Below are 12,750 nucleotides of genomic sequence, written 5' to 3' on the forward strand. Positions count from 1 at the left end.
GTAGTAGTCGCTAGTGTTCGTTTTCATTTCAGACCTAGCAGTTTTTTTATAGATAAATATGCCAAGGAGGTGTGGTGTTGCTGGATGCAGTAATACCCACAAGGACAGGGTTACGACTCATTTGTGTCCCAAAACGAGAAGCTAGCTTTGAAGTGGGTCCAGTTTTTCTGGTTGAAGCAATCGGATTGGAGTAAGGGAACCGCAGGCATGTCTACTGTATGCAGTGCTCATTTATCCCCGGAGGATTTCGATGGCTATAACCAGTGGAAGGCAGGATTCGGAATGAGACTCAGTCTGAAACCAGGTTCTGTGGCGAGCATGAAATGCCTATAACCTCGGTTTCCTACCGACCTACCTGTAACGTTACATCGTGAGTGTCAGCAGTGGAGGAGAGAAACCGGGTAAGTTCAATGTGACCTAGCTATGTATTTTGTATAAATTACATCTATCATCATCTAACTAACATTTATAGATAGTTATATCTAGCTAGCTAACGTTTATTATAAGGTTGCTACCTGTATACTAGAAACGTTACAATAAGGCAACACTGCCTGCAATGTTTTTGACCAGCTAACTTAGCTAGTCTCTCTCTCTGCTAGCTAGCAAGCTTGTCAACTTGTGACTGTGTTCCAAAAACATGTCGACACATTGCTGGGATTGAGAAATGGGAGCCAGCCAGCCAGCCACCTCTCCTACTTGGATGGCTAGCTAACATCAGCTAAAGTTATTTTTGCAGATGGTCCTGTTGGTCAATGTCATTGTATACCAAAATATATCCATCAAAAGATGAGCTCCATAAATTGTCTGCTAAATTTGGTAAATATCATTGCATTGCATACCAAAAGTTGTCAGCCTAAAATGTAGTGCCTAAAATTGTTTGCCAAATTAGTCTGCCAAAAGTTTGCTGTCTAGCGAGCTAAGTCAATTGGCAACCTAGCTAGCTAATTCACTTTTAGCTTTTATTATATAATATTGCTTGCATAATGTGATAAATGATAGCTAGTCTTTATACATGCATTACGCTGATATATTAGTCTGTGAGATAAGATATACTTTTGATACCCCAAGGGGAAAAATGGCCTAAGCCTAAATAAACACATTCACCAACATATTGGATAAGAGAGTCTGCTAAATAATGTAAATGTAAATGTAGAACACAAATAGTATAGTAAAATAATAAGTCATTGCTGTGAAAATAGGCAGCAAATGGATGTTGATTGATGATTAGATCTAACTACTGATCTGACATCTTTTAGATAATTAATATATTTTCTACATTTTTTCCCTAGAAATCTAGTGTCTAGCACCCAGTGTCCAGGATGAGCCTTCTCTTGGTGAGGGACCTTCTTGTGTAGTCTCTGTCTGAAGTGCCGGTCGCATCACCTGCATTGGGACCAACGTGTCATAAAGGCACAGAGGTGTCATTTCTAATGCCACATACAAGAAGCATTGGTGAGTCATCATGTTATAAATCCCAGCCCCGTCCCCGCATGAGGCCTTTTGCCTCTTGGTAGACCATTATTGTAAATAAGAATTTGTTCTTAATTGACTTGCCTAGTTAAATAAAGGTAAAATAAAATAAATATGTATACTGCTCACCTCACCTCGTGACCAGGCAAACAATTTTTCACAAAGCTGTCAATAACAATAATTTATTATCATAAAACCTGAGCAGATTTAATTTGATGTGCACATACTGAATTATGTCTAGGATTTTAAACAATCAACACTTTGGCGCAATCCCAATTTGTGCAATACACATTAATTGGAGAAGATGAAGAGATGGACCTGGGTTTTGAGGAGGAAAACGAGGACATCTATGGTGATGGAAAGGACATGGAGGATGAGGACTACATCCCAGCTGAGGATGAGGAAGATGTGATCACTGGGTGAGTAGTGGTGTGCATATTTTGAATTGTGAGCGCAACTTAGTCTTTTGGGTGGTGGAACATTCTTGATACACACGGGAAACTGTTAAGCGTGAAAAACCCAGCAGCGTTGCAGTTCTTGACACAAACCGGTGTGCCTGGCACCTACTACCATACCTCTTTCAAAGGCACTTAAATATTTTGTCTTGCCAATTCACCCTTGAATGGCACAAATACACAATCTGTCTCATTTGTCTCTAGGCTTAAAAATCCTTCTTTACCCTGTCTCTTCCCCTGTATCTACACTGATTGAAGTGGATTTAACAAGTGACATAGCTTTCACCTGGATTCACCTGGTCAGTATGTCATGGAAAGACACATGGTAGTCCCGGCCACTCTGTGAAGTTTGGGACATTCACTGCTGTTGAACAGAGAATAAACAAGATCCAGAACATAGAAATTGTTCAGGTAAGCCATGCATATTGTCTACTGTTCTACTGTCCTACTGTAAAATTGTTACACAATTAGTTGTATTGATGTGTCAAATCTGATTTGCTTAATTGCATTGATGTGTACACCTCATGTGGCTGGAGTGTGTCAGCAGTTCCTGCAAGAGGAAGGCATTGATGCTATGGACTGGCCCGCCCGTTCCCCAGACCTGAATCCAATTGAGCACATCTGGGACATCATGTCTCGCTCCATCCACCAACGCCACGTTGCACCACAGACTGTCCAGGAGTTGGCGGATGCTTTAGTCCAGGTCTGGGAGGAGATCCCTCAGGAGACCATCCGCCACCTCATCAGGAGCATGCCCAGGCGTTGTAGGGAGGTCATACAGGTGGGGCAGGTAGCTTAGTGGGTAAGAGCATTGTGCCAGTAACCGAAAGGTCGCTGGTTCTAATCCCCGAGCCGACTAGGTGAAAAATCTGTCGATGTGCCCTTGAGCAAGGCACTTAACCCTAATTGCTTCTGTAAGTCGCTCTGGATAAGAGCGTCTGCTAAATGACTAAAATGTAAAATGTAATACAGGCACGTGGAGGCCATACACACTACTGAGCCTCATTTTGACTTGTTTTAAGGACATTACATCAAAGTTGGATCAGCCTGTAGTGTGGTTTTCCACTTTAATTTTGAGGGTGACTCCAAATCCAGACCTCCATGGGTTGATAAATTTGATTTCCATTGATAATTTTTGTGTGATTTTGTTGTCAGCACATTCAACTATGTAAAGAAAAAAGTATTTAATAAGATTATTTCATTCAGATCTAGGATGTGTTGTTTAAGTGTTCCCTTTATTTTCTTGAGCAGTGTATTTGACCCCTATGCAAAACATGACTTAGTACTTGGTGGCAAAACCCTTGTTGGCAATCACAGAGGTCAGACGTTTCTTGTAGTTGGCCACCAGGTTTGCACACATCTCAGGAGGGATTTTGTCCCACTCCTCTTTGCAGATCTTCTCCAAGTCATTAAGGTTTCGAGGCTGACGTTTGGCAACTCGAACCTTCAGCTCCCTCCACAGATTTTCTATGGGATTAAGGTCTGGAGACCGGCTAGGCCATTCCAGGACCTTAATGTACTTCTTCTTGAGCCACTCCTTTGTTGCCTTGGCCGTGTGTTTTGGGTCATTGTCATGCTGGAATACCCATCCACAACCCATTTTCAATGCCCTGGCTGAGGGAAGGAGGTTCTCACCCAAGATTTGACGGTACATGGACCCGTCCATCGTCCCTTTGATGCCTTGAAGTTGTCCTGTCCCCTTAGCAGAAAAACACCCCCAAAGCATAATGTTTCCACCTCCATGTTTGACGGTGGGGATGGTGTTCTTGGGGTCATAGGCAGCATTCCTCCTCCTCCAAACACAGCGAGTTGAGTTGATGCCAAAGAGCTCGATTTTGGTCTCATCTGACCACAACACATTCACCCAGTTCTCCTCTGAATTATTCAGTTGTTCATTGGCAAACTTCAGACGGGCATGTATATGTGCTTTCTTGAGCAGGGGGACCTTGCGTGCGCTACAGGATTTCAGTCCTTCACGGCGTAGTGTGGTACCAATTGTTTTCTTGGTGACTATGGTCCCAGCTGCATTGAGATCATTGACAAGATCCTCTCGTGTAGTTCTGGGCTGATTCCTCACCGTTCTCATGATCATTGCAACTCCACAAGGTGAGATCTTGCATGGAGCCCCAGGCCGAGGGAGATTGACAGTTATTTTGTGTTTCTTCCATTTGCGAATAATCGCACCAACTGTTGTCACCTTCTCACCAAGCTGCTTGGCGATGGTCTTGTAGCCCATTCCAGCCTTGTGTAGGTCTACAATCTTGTCCCTGACATCCTTGGAGAGCTCTTTGGTCTTGGCCATAGTGGAGAGTTTGGAATCTGATTGATTGATTGCTTCTGTGGACAGGTGTCTTTTATACAGGTAACAAACTGAGATTAGGAGCACTCCCTTTAAGAGTGTGCTCCTAATCTTAGCTCATTACCTGTATAAAAGACACCTGGGAGCCAGAAATCTTTCTGATTGAGAGGGGATCAAATACTTATTTCCCTCATTAAAATGCAAATCAACATTTTTGACATGCGTTTTTCTGGATTTTGTTGTTGTTATTCTGTCTCTAACTGTTCAAATAAACCTACCATTAAAACTATAGACTGATCATTTCTTTGTCAGTGGGCAAACAAACAAAATCAGCAGCGGATCAAATACTTTTTTCCCTCACTGTATATGTTTTCAAATATGTGAACTTGAGACTTAATTTCTTGTTCTGTCTTTCTCCCTACCTCTTTCTCTAGAAACCTGAATACCACCTCAGTTCAACATCAGCCTTCTATTGTCACGCTGCCATCAACACAACTGCATTAAGCCCTAAGCTGATTCCTGTCTTTCTGCTAGGGTAGAGCTGTAACTGTCATTAGGGTTTTGTATCACAAAGTTGTTCTCTTGTACCGTCTACCCTTGTTTACTTCCCATTACTGAGCTGAGATAATTGGATAAGTGTAAGCAGCACTTTGAGCCTTTAACAAGCCTAACTCCACACCTACACTTCTGCCTGCGGTGTATGTTAATCGGATGTTGGGCTCCTTGACACTCCTCAAACCAAATTCTGCACGTCTCTGCTGCTGCCGCCAAGCTTTCAGAGTGGAACTCAATCATTCATAAAGAATTGTATAAACATATGTACAATTATTTATTGTATTTGTAAATTATATTTTTATTTCTTTAAAGACCCATGACAAACGTGATGTATTGGTATAACATATATTTTATAACTGTTAATAATAAAAAGGAAAAACTGGTTTGAATTATTTTTAGGGCATGTTGTCATTTGAGAACCTATTTCTCATTGACTGCACACGCTGGAATTGGCACACGGTTATACCCAGTGTTGCCAATTTAGTGACTTTGTCGCTGTATTTAGCGAGTTTTCAGACCCCTCCAGCGACCTTTATTGGTAAAAGATTACAACGACAAATTCAACTACTTTTCCGTCTGCCTTTGGGGAGTTTGACACCAAGGGTTTCTATGGTGTTAATAGCATTTAGAGACTTTTCCCACTCTATTCTACCGCAAACGAGAGCAGGAGAAGCGGTCTGTGCAACAGAAGTCACAGCAGTGGTGCACACACAGGCATAAAAGCACAAGGGGAGGGGGTGTGCAGCGGGAGAGGGTGCGGAAACGCTTTGCCTGGGACCGCAGCTGTGCCGCAGCAAGGCAAATTGGTGCTGTGACTTCGTGGCAATGGTAAAACGTAATCAAGCGACTTCTAGCAACAAATCAAGGAGCCAATAGCGGGGATCTCACTGAGAAACAGTTGGCAACACTGGTTGTACCGCCCAAGATAACCTAAATTCTAGCTGATGAACTGCATCCTGCACTACAAGTTCAGCACCAGCACGATCTTGGGGTCTTGCTTCGGGCTCAAATCCAAATGGGAAAGTGATCTGTGCCTCAGCTGCCTCTTCTAGCACCACCTCTTCCTCATCAGATTCTCCAAAAAGGGAAGACCCAGGGGAAACAGAGTTCCTGCTATGCTCATAGTCGCTGTCTGGCGGACGTTTACTCTGCAGTGATATGCTAGCTGGCAAGTTTAGTTAGCTGGCTAAAATAGCAAGCTAGGCTTCTCACATCGGAAGTGCCGCTCTCGCTTTGTTTGGTAGCTAACTCGGCCTACAGTCCTTACCATGATGGGCCCCAGCCGTCAATATGTAAGTCTCCGCTCTCTTTGCTTTTTTTTTGTTTATCTCCTGGAGGGTTTTGTTTTAGTTATGTTCTGTGGGTTACTGCCTGTGCTCAATGGTCTTCATTGTTGTACCGTTAGCTGGCTAGGCTAGCTAGCTGGATAAAAGAACTAACGTTAACTGGCTGGCTAGTTTGCTGGCTAAGATAACATTAACTGCATATAACACTTTGATAACTGGTTAAATGTGGTTATGTATTTCCAAAACATTGGTTTACTTTAATGTAGTTGTACAGCAAGGTGTTGATAGCAACTGACTGACTCCTGAAATGCTAATGTAACGTTAGCAGACTGGTAGGGCTAACATTAGCAGGCTAAGTTGGCTAGCAACCTTGCAAGTATTTGCTTGTAAGTTGGTTGAAAATTAAATAGAAACCAGTAGTCATGAGTGCAAACGATTTGGTTTAAGTTATACATTTCAAGTTATTTCTGTTGGAGTTTACATCATAGGGAACAGGCTGGCTTGCTGGGTCCTCCATATTACGTCACACCCCGTAAATATGACCGACCGGCTCGATTCAGCCTTATGAAGTAACATTTGAAATTGTGTTTTTTACATTGGATAAAAGTAGAGACTCAGAGCTAGAAAATGGTATATCATACACTACAGTTGAGGAATAATGGGAAAGTAATTCTGCTTTGAAAGTTGATAAACTTGTAACTTCACTTTTGAGAAAATTGTCCTTGAATGTTTTGGTACACCTACTAGAGAGCTCTTCTTTGTCTACACCCATTCAGCATCATTCACACCCTCTTAAGCCTTAGCCACACCCATCTCTTTAAGGATTCACATGTGAGGCCATGTACTTAAACACCCAACAATTTCAAGACTAAAGGCTGGTTTATACTACGTCTGTCGAGAGTTGTCGCAGTGACATCATGAACATTCTATTGTCATCCGACATCAAACTTGCCGTTATGAAAAAGTATGAACACAAACACTACAGGCTGCATGACTTAAACAGCACGGTGGTCCAAAATAGCATAAATAGTGTATTTTAATAATAAACCCACCTGTTTAAAAATGAATTTAGTATATGTCAATCTAGCAAACCAGGCAACTAAAAGCAACTTTCTAAACAATGTTTTGGTTTGTTTCTAGCTTGTTAGCTAGCAAGCTAATGTTAAGTTAGCGGGCTAGCCAGTTCAAATAATGACCATATCATATAGCTTACAATGTCTTCACTTTAGCTCATTTGTCTTCATTATTACAGGAAAATAAACTCACAACATTATCATTATTTACAAGTTAATGTCGAGCCAATTACAGAAAATAGCTTACGGTTGTGAGTGTGATGAAATAAAAGCAGGGCATTCTACCGGAAGATTTTAGAACTTGGTCACTGTCTCGCTGGCCTAACGTTATATCCTAATTTCAGACATGTTTATCACATTACTGTCTCTGGTAAACACATACTTTATCAAATAAAATCAAAGTTTATTTGTCACATGCACAGGATACAGAAGGTGTAGTGAAATGGTTACATGCATAGTGGAGTCTTTTGTTTAGACATGTAGCTAGCTAGCTAAACAATGAACCATAATCCCAACTCATAACGTTACTGCCCTGCATGAATCTGCAGGTAGCTAACCAACCAGGTTCAATGTTAGCTAGCAGGCTAACATTAGGCTATAACTAGCAATGCAATTTGGCTCTGAGATACAAATAATATTACTACACAGATCATACACGTAACGTTAGCTAGCGAGCCAGCCAGCTAATGTTAGCTAGCTAGCTTTCAGTATGTTTTAACTTGAAATGAAAACGACTTCCTGACAGAATTAGAAACGTATAATTTCTGAAAATGTAGCTAGCTAGACTCTCTTACCCATATACGTGGATGGACGCTTCTCCCTCTCTTGTCACGGATGCCATGGTTGCCTTTAGTTTGAAGATTTAATCCGGAGACAGGGGTTTTATACAACAGCCTTCTATGTGTTCTCTTTTCGACTCCCTCTGCATATTTGCAATCAAACACCATAATTTTCTCCATCTCCTTAGCTATCATACTCTAATTCCACCGGGCATTCCACTGATTTCAAAACTCGGTCCTCCAGAAAGTGGAGAGCAACACACTTGCACTTCTACTACGTGATATCTTTCAAATTAGCCGCTTTAGAAAGGATTACCTACACATACTGACTAGCTCATGTTATAGACAGAAGCGTGCTACATGGCAGACCAATCCGAACTCATCTCTCGGCATGTCCAGCCCATTCATTATCTCAGCAAATCATGGCCGTGGCTAAACCAACTAGGCTCGTAATTTAACAATTGTATTCGTATTTACAGATGGCATACAAGTTTGTTATTAAGGCACATTAAGTTCACATGTTCCAGAAGGCGTTCAAATGCCTCTCCTGTGAAGTAGTGATGCGCGACATACGCCTAGTTTCCTGAAACAAGTCACAAATGTTTTTTCCGGCATTCTTCGGAATTGTGATCAGTTTCATGTAATAACTCGAAAAATAGAAAAGTAAGGTGTAATTTTGCTTTGGGACTTTTGATGCATATTCTAATGCAAATCCATCCATATGTTGCATGTGGTTATGTTTATGCTACCTACCCTTTAAGGGCAACCAGTGGGAAACAGGTGATTATAAGGCGGAGTTTGCATCGAGTGAAAAGTGATTGCATTCATTTTGAAACCGGGCTACTTCCCGGCGTGAGCCAGGTGCCCCTCTCTGACCGACAGTGTCTGCTCAAAACAAAAGTGACGTAGGTTAAGCACGTGGAGTAATGAAGAGAATTGTTGTATGTTTCTGAACAATGCATCATGCTGCATTGTTGACAATATGACCGAGGAGCTCAGATTACTGTTAGATTTGAGCAGGGCGCGCCTCCCTCAACTGCTTCTCCCGGTCACGTGACAGGTCATAGCCGTGTGCAACCCGGGCCAGCTTAATCGAATCCCCTCATTGGCTTGCCAATAACTCTAGACCAATAACTGTCTTTGTTATTGGTCTATGAAATTATACCGCCTGGTGATGTCACCAGGCAAGCCAAAACTCCATCAATGCAAAACCTGCTGATTAGAAGGTCCTGCGTAAATTGTATTTTCAACCAGCAACTATAAGGAAATAACACTGATCACATTTTTCACACTTTTACCATGTTAGTTTCATCAGATGTTGTACAATATGATATAAAACACCGAAATTGTATGACTTATTTCTTGCGTGTGTGTTTGTACTCCTGTATGGGTACTATAAGTAAATACACATTGAGTTTAACTGATCCTGCTGCATTGTCCTTTTTAGTGTGTGTGTGATGTGAGGCTTTTGTACATGTTTGCTTGTGTGTTTTCAGGGCAGGCAGGAGGGTGTCCACATCGACCCCTGGGAGGATGCTGACTACAGCATCTATAAGGTCACAGACCGCCACGGCTTCCTGCAGTAAGTTAACATGACGTCTCTGACAGTGTTCATCTCTCTTCTGGAGACTTACAGCCAGGGGTTCACCCCAACCATGTTCCTAGATTTAGGGCTTCAACTTTAGCAGGGTACTGGGGTTAGAGTACACACACACACACAACACACACAGGAGGAAAAGAGAAGGGAAGCCTTAAATCACTGTAATGAACGCGCCATTATCCACTGACTCACCTTTTGTTTGTGTCTTTCTCCTCAGCGAAGAGGAGCTGCTGACTCCCAGCGCAATTGAAGAGAAGGTATGTACTGCTGACCACCTTTGGGTTGATTGATTGATTTGTTGATTTGTTCTGTCCTCCCTTCTTCAGCAAAAGCATCAGGAGATTGAGCGGGTGGAGAAATGGCTGAAGATGGTCAAGAAGTGGGACAAGTACAGGAACAGTGACAAGGTGACCGACCCAGTGCTGACTATACACACCACAAACTCCTCCTCAGCCCTCTCCTCCTCTCTCTCTCTCATTTGTTCTTTGCTTCCCTTTTTTAATCTCACATCAATCTCCAGTCTTATAATTTTTGGGACGGGGGGAATCGTTATTTGTAGTTTTCCTTTTTACTCTTTTAGCCCCTGCGTCTTTCTTTAGATGGTAAAGATAGTGTACTAGGGGAACCTCCTCTCTTTAATGATCACCCCATCTCTACTGATATCTCCTACTCTCTCTGGTTTTTCTCTTTCTGGTCTTTCATTCTGGTCTCTTTCGCTCTCTCCTTCTCTCTCTGGTCTCTGTAGAAGGTGAAGCATGTTTAAGGCAGTTGTCCTAATATATATCTTCCTCTCTCTTTCTCTGGTATCTCTTTCTTTGGTCTCTCTCTCTAGATGGTGAAGCGTGTGTACAAGGGAATCCCCCTCCAGTTGAGAGGCCAGGTCTGGGCTCTGCTACTGGACATAGAGAAGGTGAAGCAGGAGAACTCTGGGAAGTATGAGGTAAGCACACTATAGCACTAAACCTCTTCTCCCTCCATTTTGCCATCTTATAGGCTTGGTGGAATGTTTGTTATATTGCACACCTATTGGATCCTTTCAGATCTACAGAAGAGCGTATGGGGTAGGGGCTAGGGGTTGATTTGGGATTCTGCAGAAGGGTAGCTCTCCTGGAGGAGGGTTGGCTACGCCTTGTATACAGCAGACCTGGGTTTAAATAATATTAGGGTATTTCAATTACTTTCAAAGACATTTGGAAGTAAGTATTTTGATTTTTGTTTTATTTGAATAGAGAAGTAATTGAATTGTGGAATGTATTTGGAAATACACTTGGAAACTGAATCAAATATACTCCCATACATTTAACCCAGGTCAGTTTGGTATTGGTTTGGTATTTTAAATAATGTATTATTCTTTCAAATAGTAGGGTATTTATAGGAAAGTATTTGAAAATACTTTCAAATACTTCCAATAGGAGTAGTTGATTTGGGCCACATTATTTGTAAATACTCAAATACACAGAAAATAAGTATTTAAATAACAAATAATCAAAAACACATGTATTTGAACCCAGGTCTGGTATACAAAAACTGATGTTATTTTGCTTGGTTCCTCTGTGGCCAGACTATGAAGGAGCAGGCCAGGAGTTTCTCTACAGAGATCAAACAGATTGATCTGGACGTCAACAGAACCTTCCGGAACAACATCATGTTCATGGACCGCTTTGGAGTCAAGTACGTCATACTCATAGTTATCACCCTAAAGCCATTAACCAGGGCTGTAACAATGCATGCTATTGGTATATTATGAATAGGGTTGTACGATTCCGGAAACTTTCCCAGGAAGTTTCCAGGTTTTTCAGAAATTCTGCTTGGAAGATTACCTGAACCAGGAGGGAATAAGCAGGGAATACACTTCAACCAGAATTTCGGTAAAACCTGGGAAATTCCTTGGAAAGTTTCCGGAATTTTGCACCCCTTATTATGCAAATCATGTTCATGTGCCGTGAGACACCTGCTACTGCTACACTGTCAGGCACAACCCTATAGACAGTAGGTCTGCATAAGGAATACATTAGTGCCCATGTCATTGAGAGTGTCTCATCTTAGGTGAGAAGTAAATAAAGCTCTGTACTGTATCAGATTCAGATCACACTGCGACAGTCGAGCGACATTCAATACAGCACCTTTTTGCCTTGGGTATCCTCAATAAAATATGACGTTGTTGTGTTAGAGGTTTATTATCTCCTTAACATAATCATTACGTTCCCCTAACATTATCCAGACCACAGAGTTTAATAGAGTATATAGTATTATTGTATCTCTAAGATTCAGACCAATCGCAATAACAACCCTAGCCAGTGGTTCATCCCTAGAGCCTTGTTGCAAAACACCACCACTTGTCGTTAACACTGATTGACACCATTGTGTAAGTGATAAGGGTTTGCTTAGCTTTCATATCGTGTCTTTATGTCTCACTGGCTCCGGCCTGTGTTTTGGATCGGTGTCTCTAAAGCCCCAACTGTTTTGGTTCCCTGGCCTCTGGTGTCCATGTCTGACAGACCCTTAACCTTGACACATACACGCACGCATACTCATACGCACACACACGTTTGTTTTACTATCCTTGTGGGGACCAAACCATTTTTTCCCAATCAAAGTCCTATTTTCCCTAACCTTAACGCCAAACACTAACTCAACATAACCCCTAAATGTTTTTTGTTGTTGTACTTTTAACCTTTTTTTCTCCCCAATTCCGTGATATCCAATTGGTAGTTACAGTCTTGTCCCATCACTGCAACTCCACTACGGACTCTGCCAAGACGCACTGCTTCTTGACAGACTGCTCGCTTAACCCGGAAGCCAGCCGCACCAATGTGTCGGAGGAAACACTGTCCAGCTGGCGACCGCAGTCAGCTTGCAGGCGCCCGGCCCGCCACAAGGAGTCGCTAGAGCGCGATGGGACAAGGAAATCCCGGCCGGCCAAACCCTGCCCTAACCCGGACAACGCTGGGCCAATTGTGCGCCGCCTCATGGGTCTCCCGGTCACGGCCGGCTGTGACACAGTCTGGGATCGAACCAGGGTCTGTAGTGACGCCTCAAGCACTGCGATGCAGTGCCTTAGACCGCTGCGCCACTCGGGAAGCCCATAACCCCTAATTCTAACCCTAATTGTAACCCTAATCCCTCATCACACTGACAGCGTCATTGCACAAAATGGTACGCAGCAGCATCTGGATATGTGTGCAACAAAAGTTCAACATTCATCTTCTGCTACCATTTGTCTTAAGCTGTCT

At 42.4% G+C, this 12,750-nt stretch overlaps 1 protein-coding gene and 1 long non-coding RNA gene across 2 annotated transcripts in view; both read left to right on the forward strand.

Annotated features, from left to right (window-relative positions):
- The window catches only part of LOC311135002 (uncharacterized protein), a 128,476-nt gene that overhangs the window by 73,673 nt on the left and 42,053 nt on the right, over positions 1 to 12,750 (forward strand). Inside the window, exons 3-7 of the mRNA XM_084168806.1 lie at positions 9,414 to 9,499; positions 9,735 to 9,774; positions 9,844 to 9,924; positions 10,350 to 10,457; positions 11,079 to 11,188. Coding sequence (XP_084024932.1) covers positions 9,414 to 9,499; positions 9,735 to 9,774; positions 9,844 to 9,924; positions 10,350 to 10,457; positions 11,079 to 11,188 — 425 coding nt within the window. The remainder of the gene's footprint in view (positions 1 to 9,413; positions 9,500 to 9,734; positions 9,775 to 9,843; positions 9,925 to 10,349; positions 10,458 to 11,078; positions 11,189 to 12,750) is intronic.
- LOC311135007 lies at positions 1,306 to 6,096 on the forward strand. The gene is made up of 4 exons (XR_014613730.1): positions 1,306 to 1,452; positions 1,712 to 1,889; positions 2,184 to 2,336; positions 4,659 to 6,096. It is a non-coding gene; the product is annotated as an uncharacterized lncRNA (long non-coding RNA).

This window comes from Coregonus lavaretus, assembly GCF_964263955.1.
Source record: "Coregonus lavaretus genome assembly, chromosome: 9".
NCBI lineage: Eukaryota > Metazoa > Chordata > Actinopteri > Salmoniformes > Salmonidae > Coregonus > Coregonus lavaretus.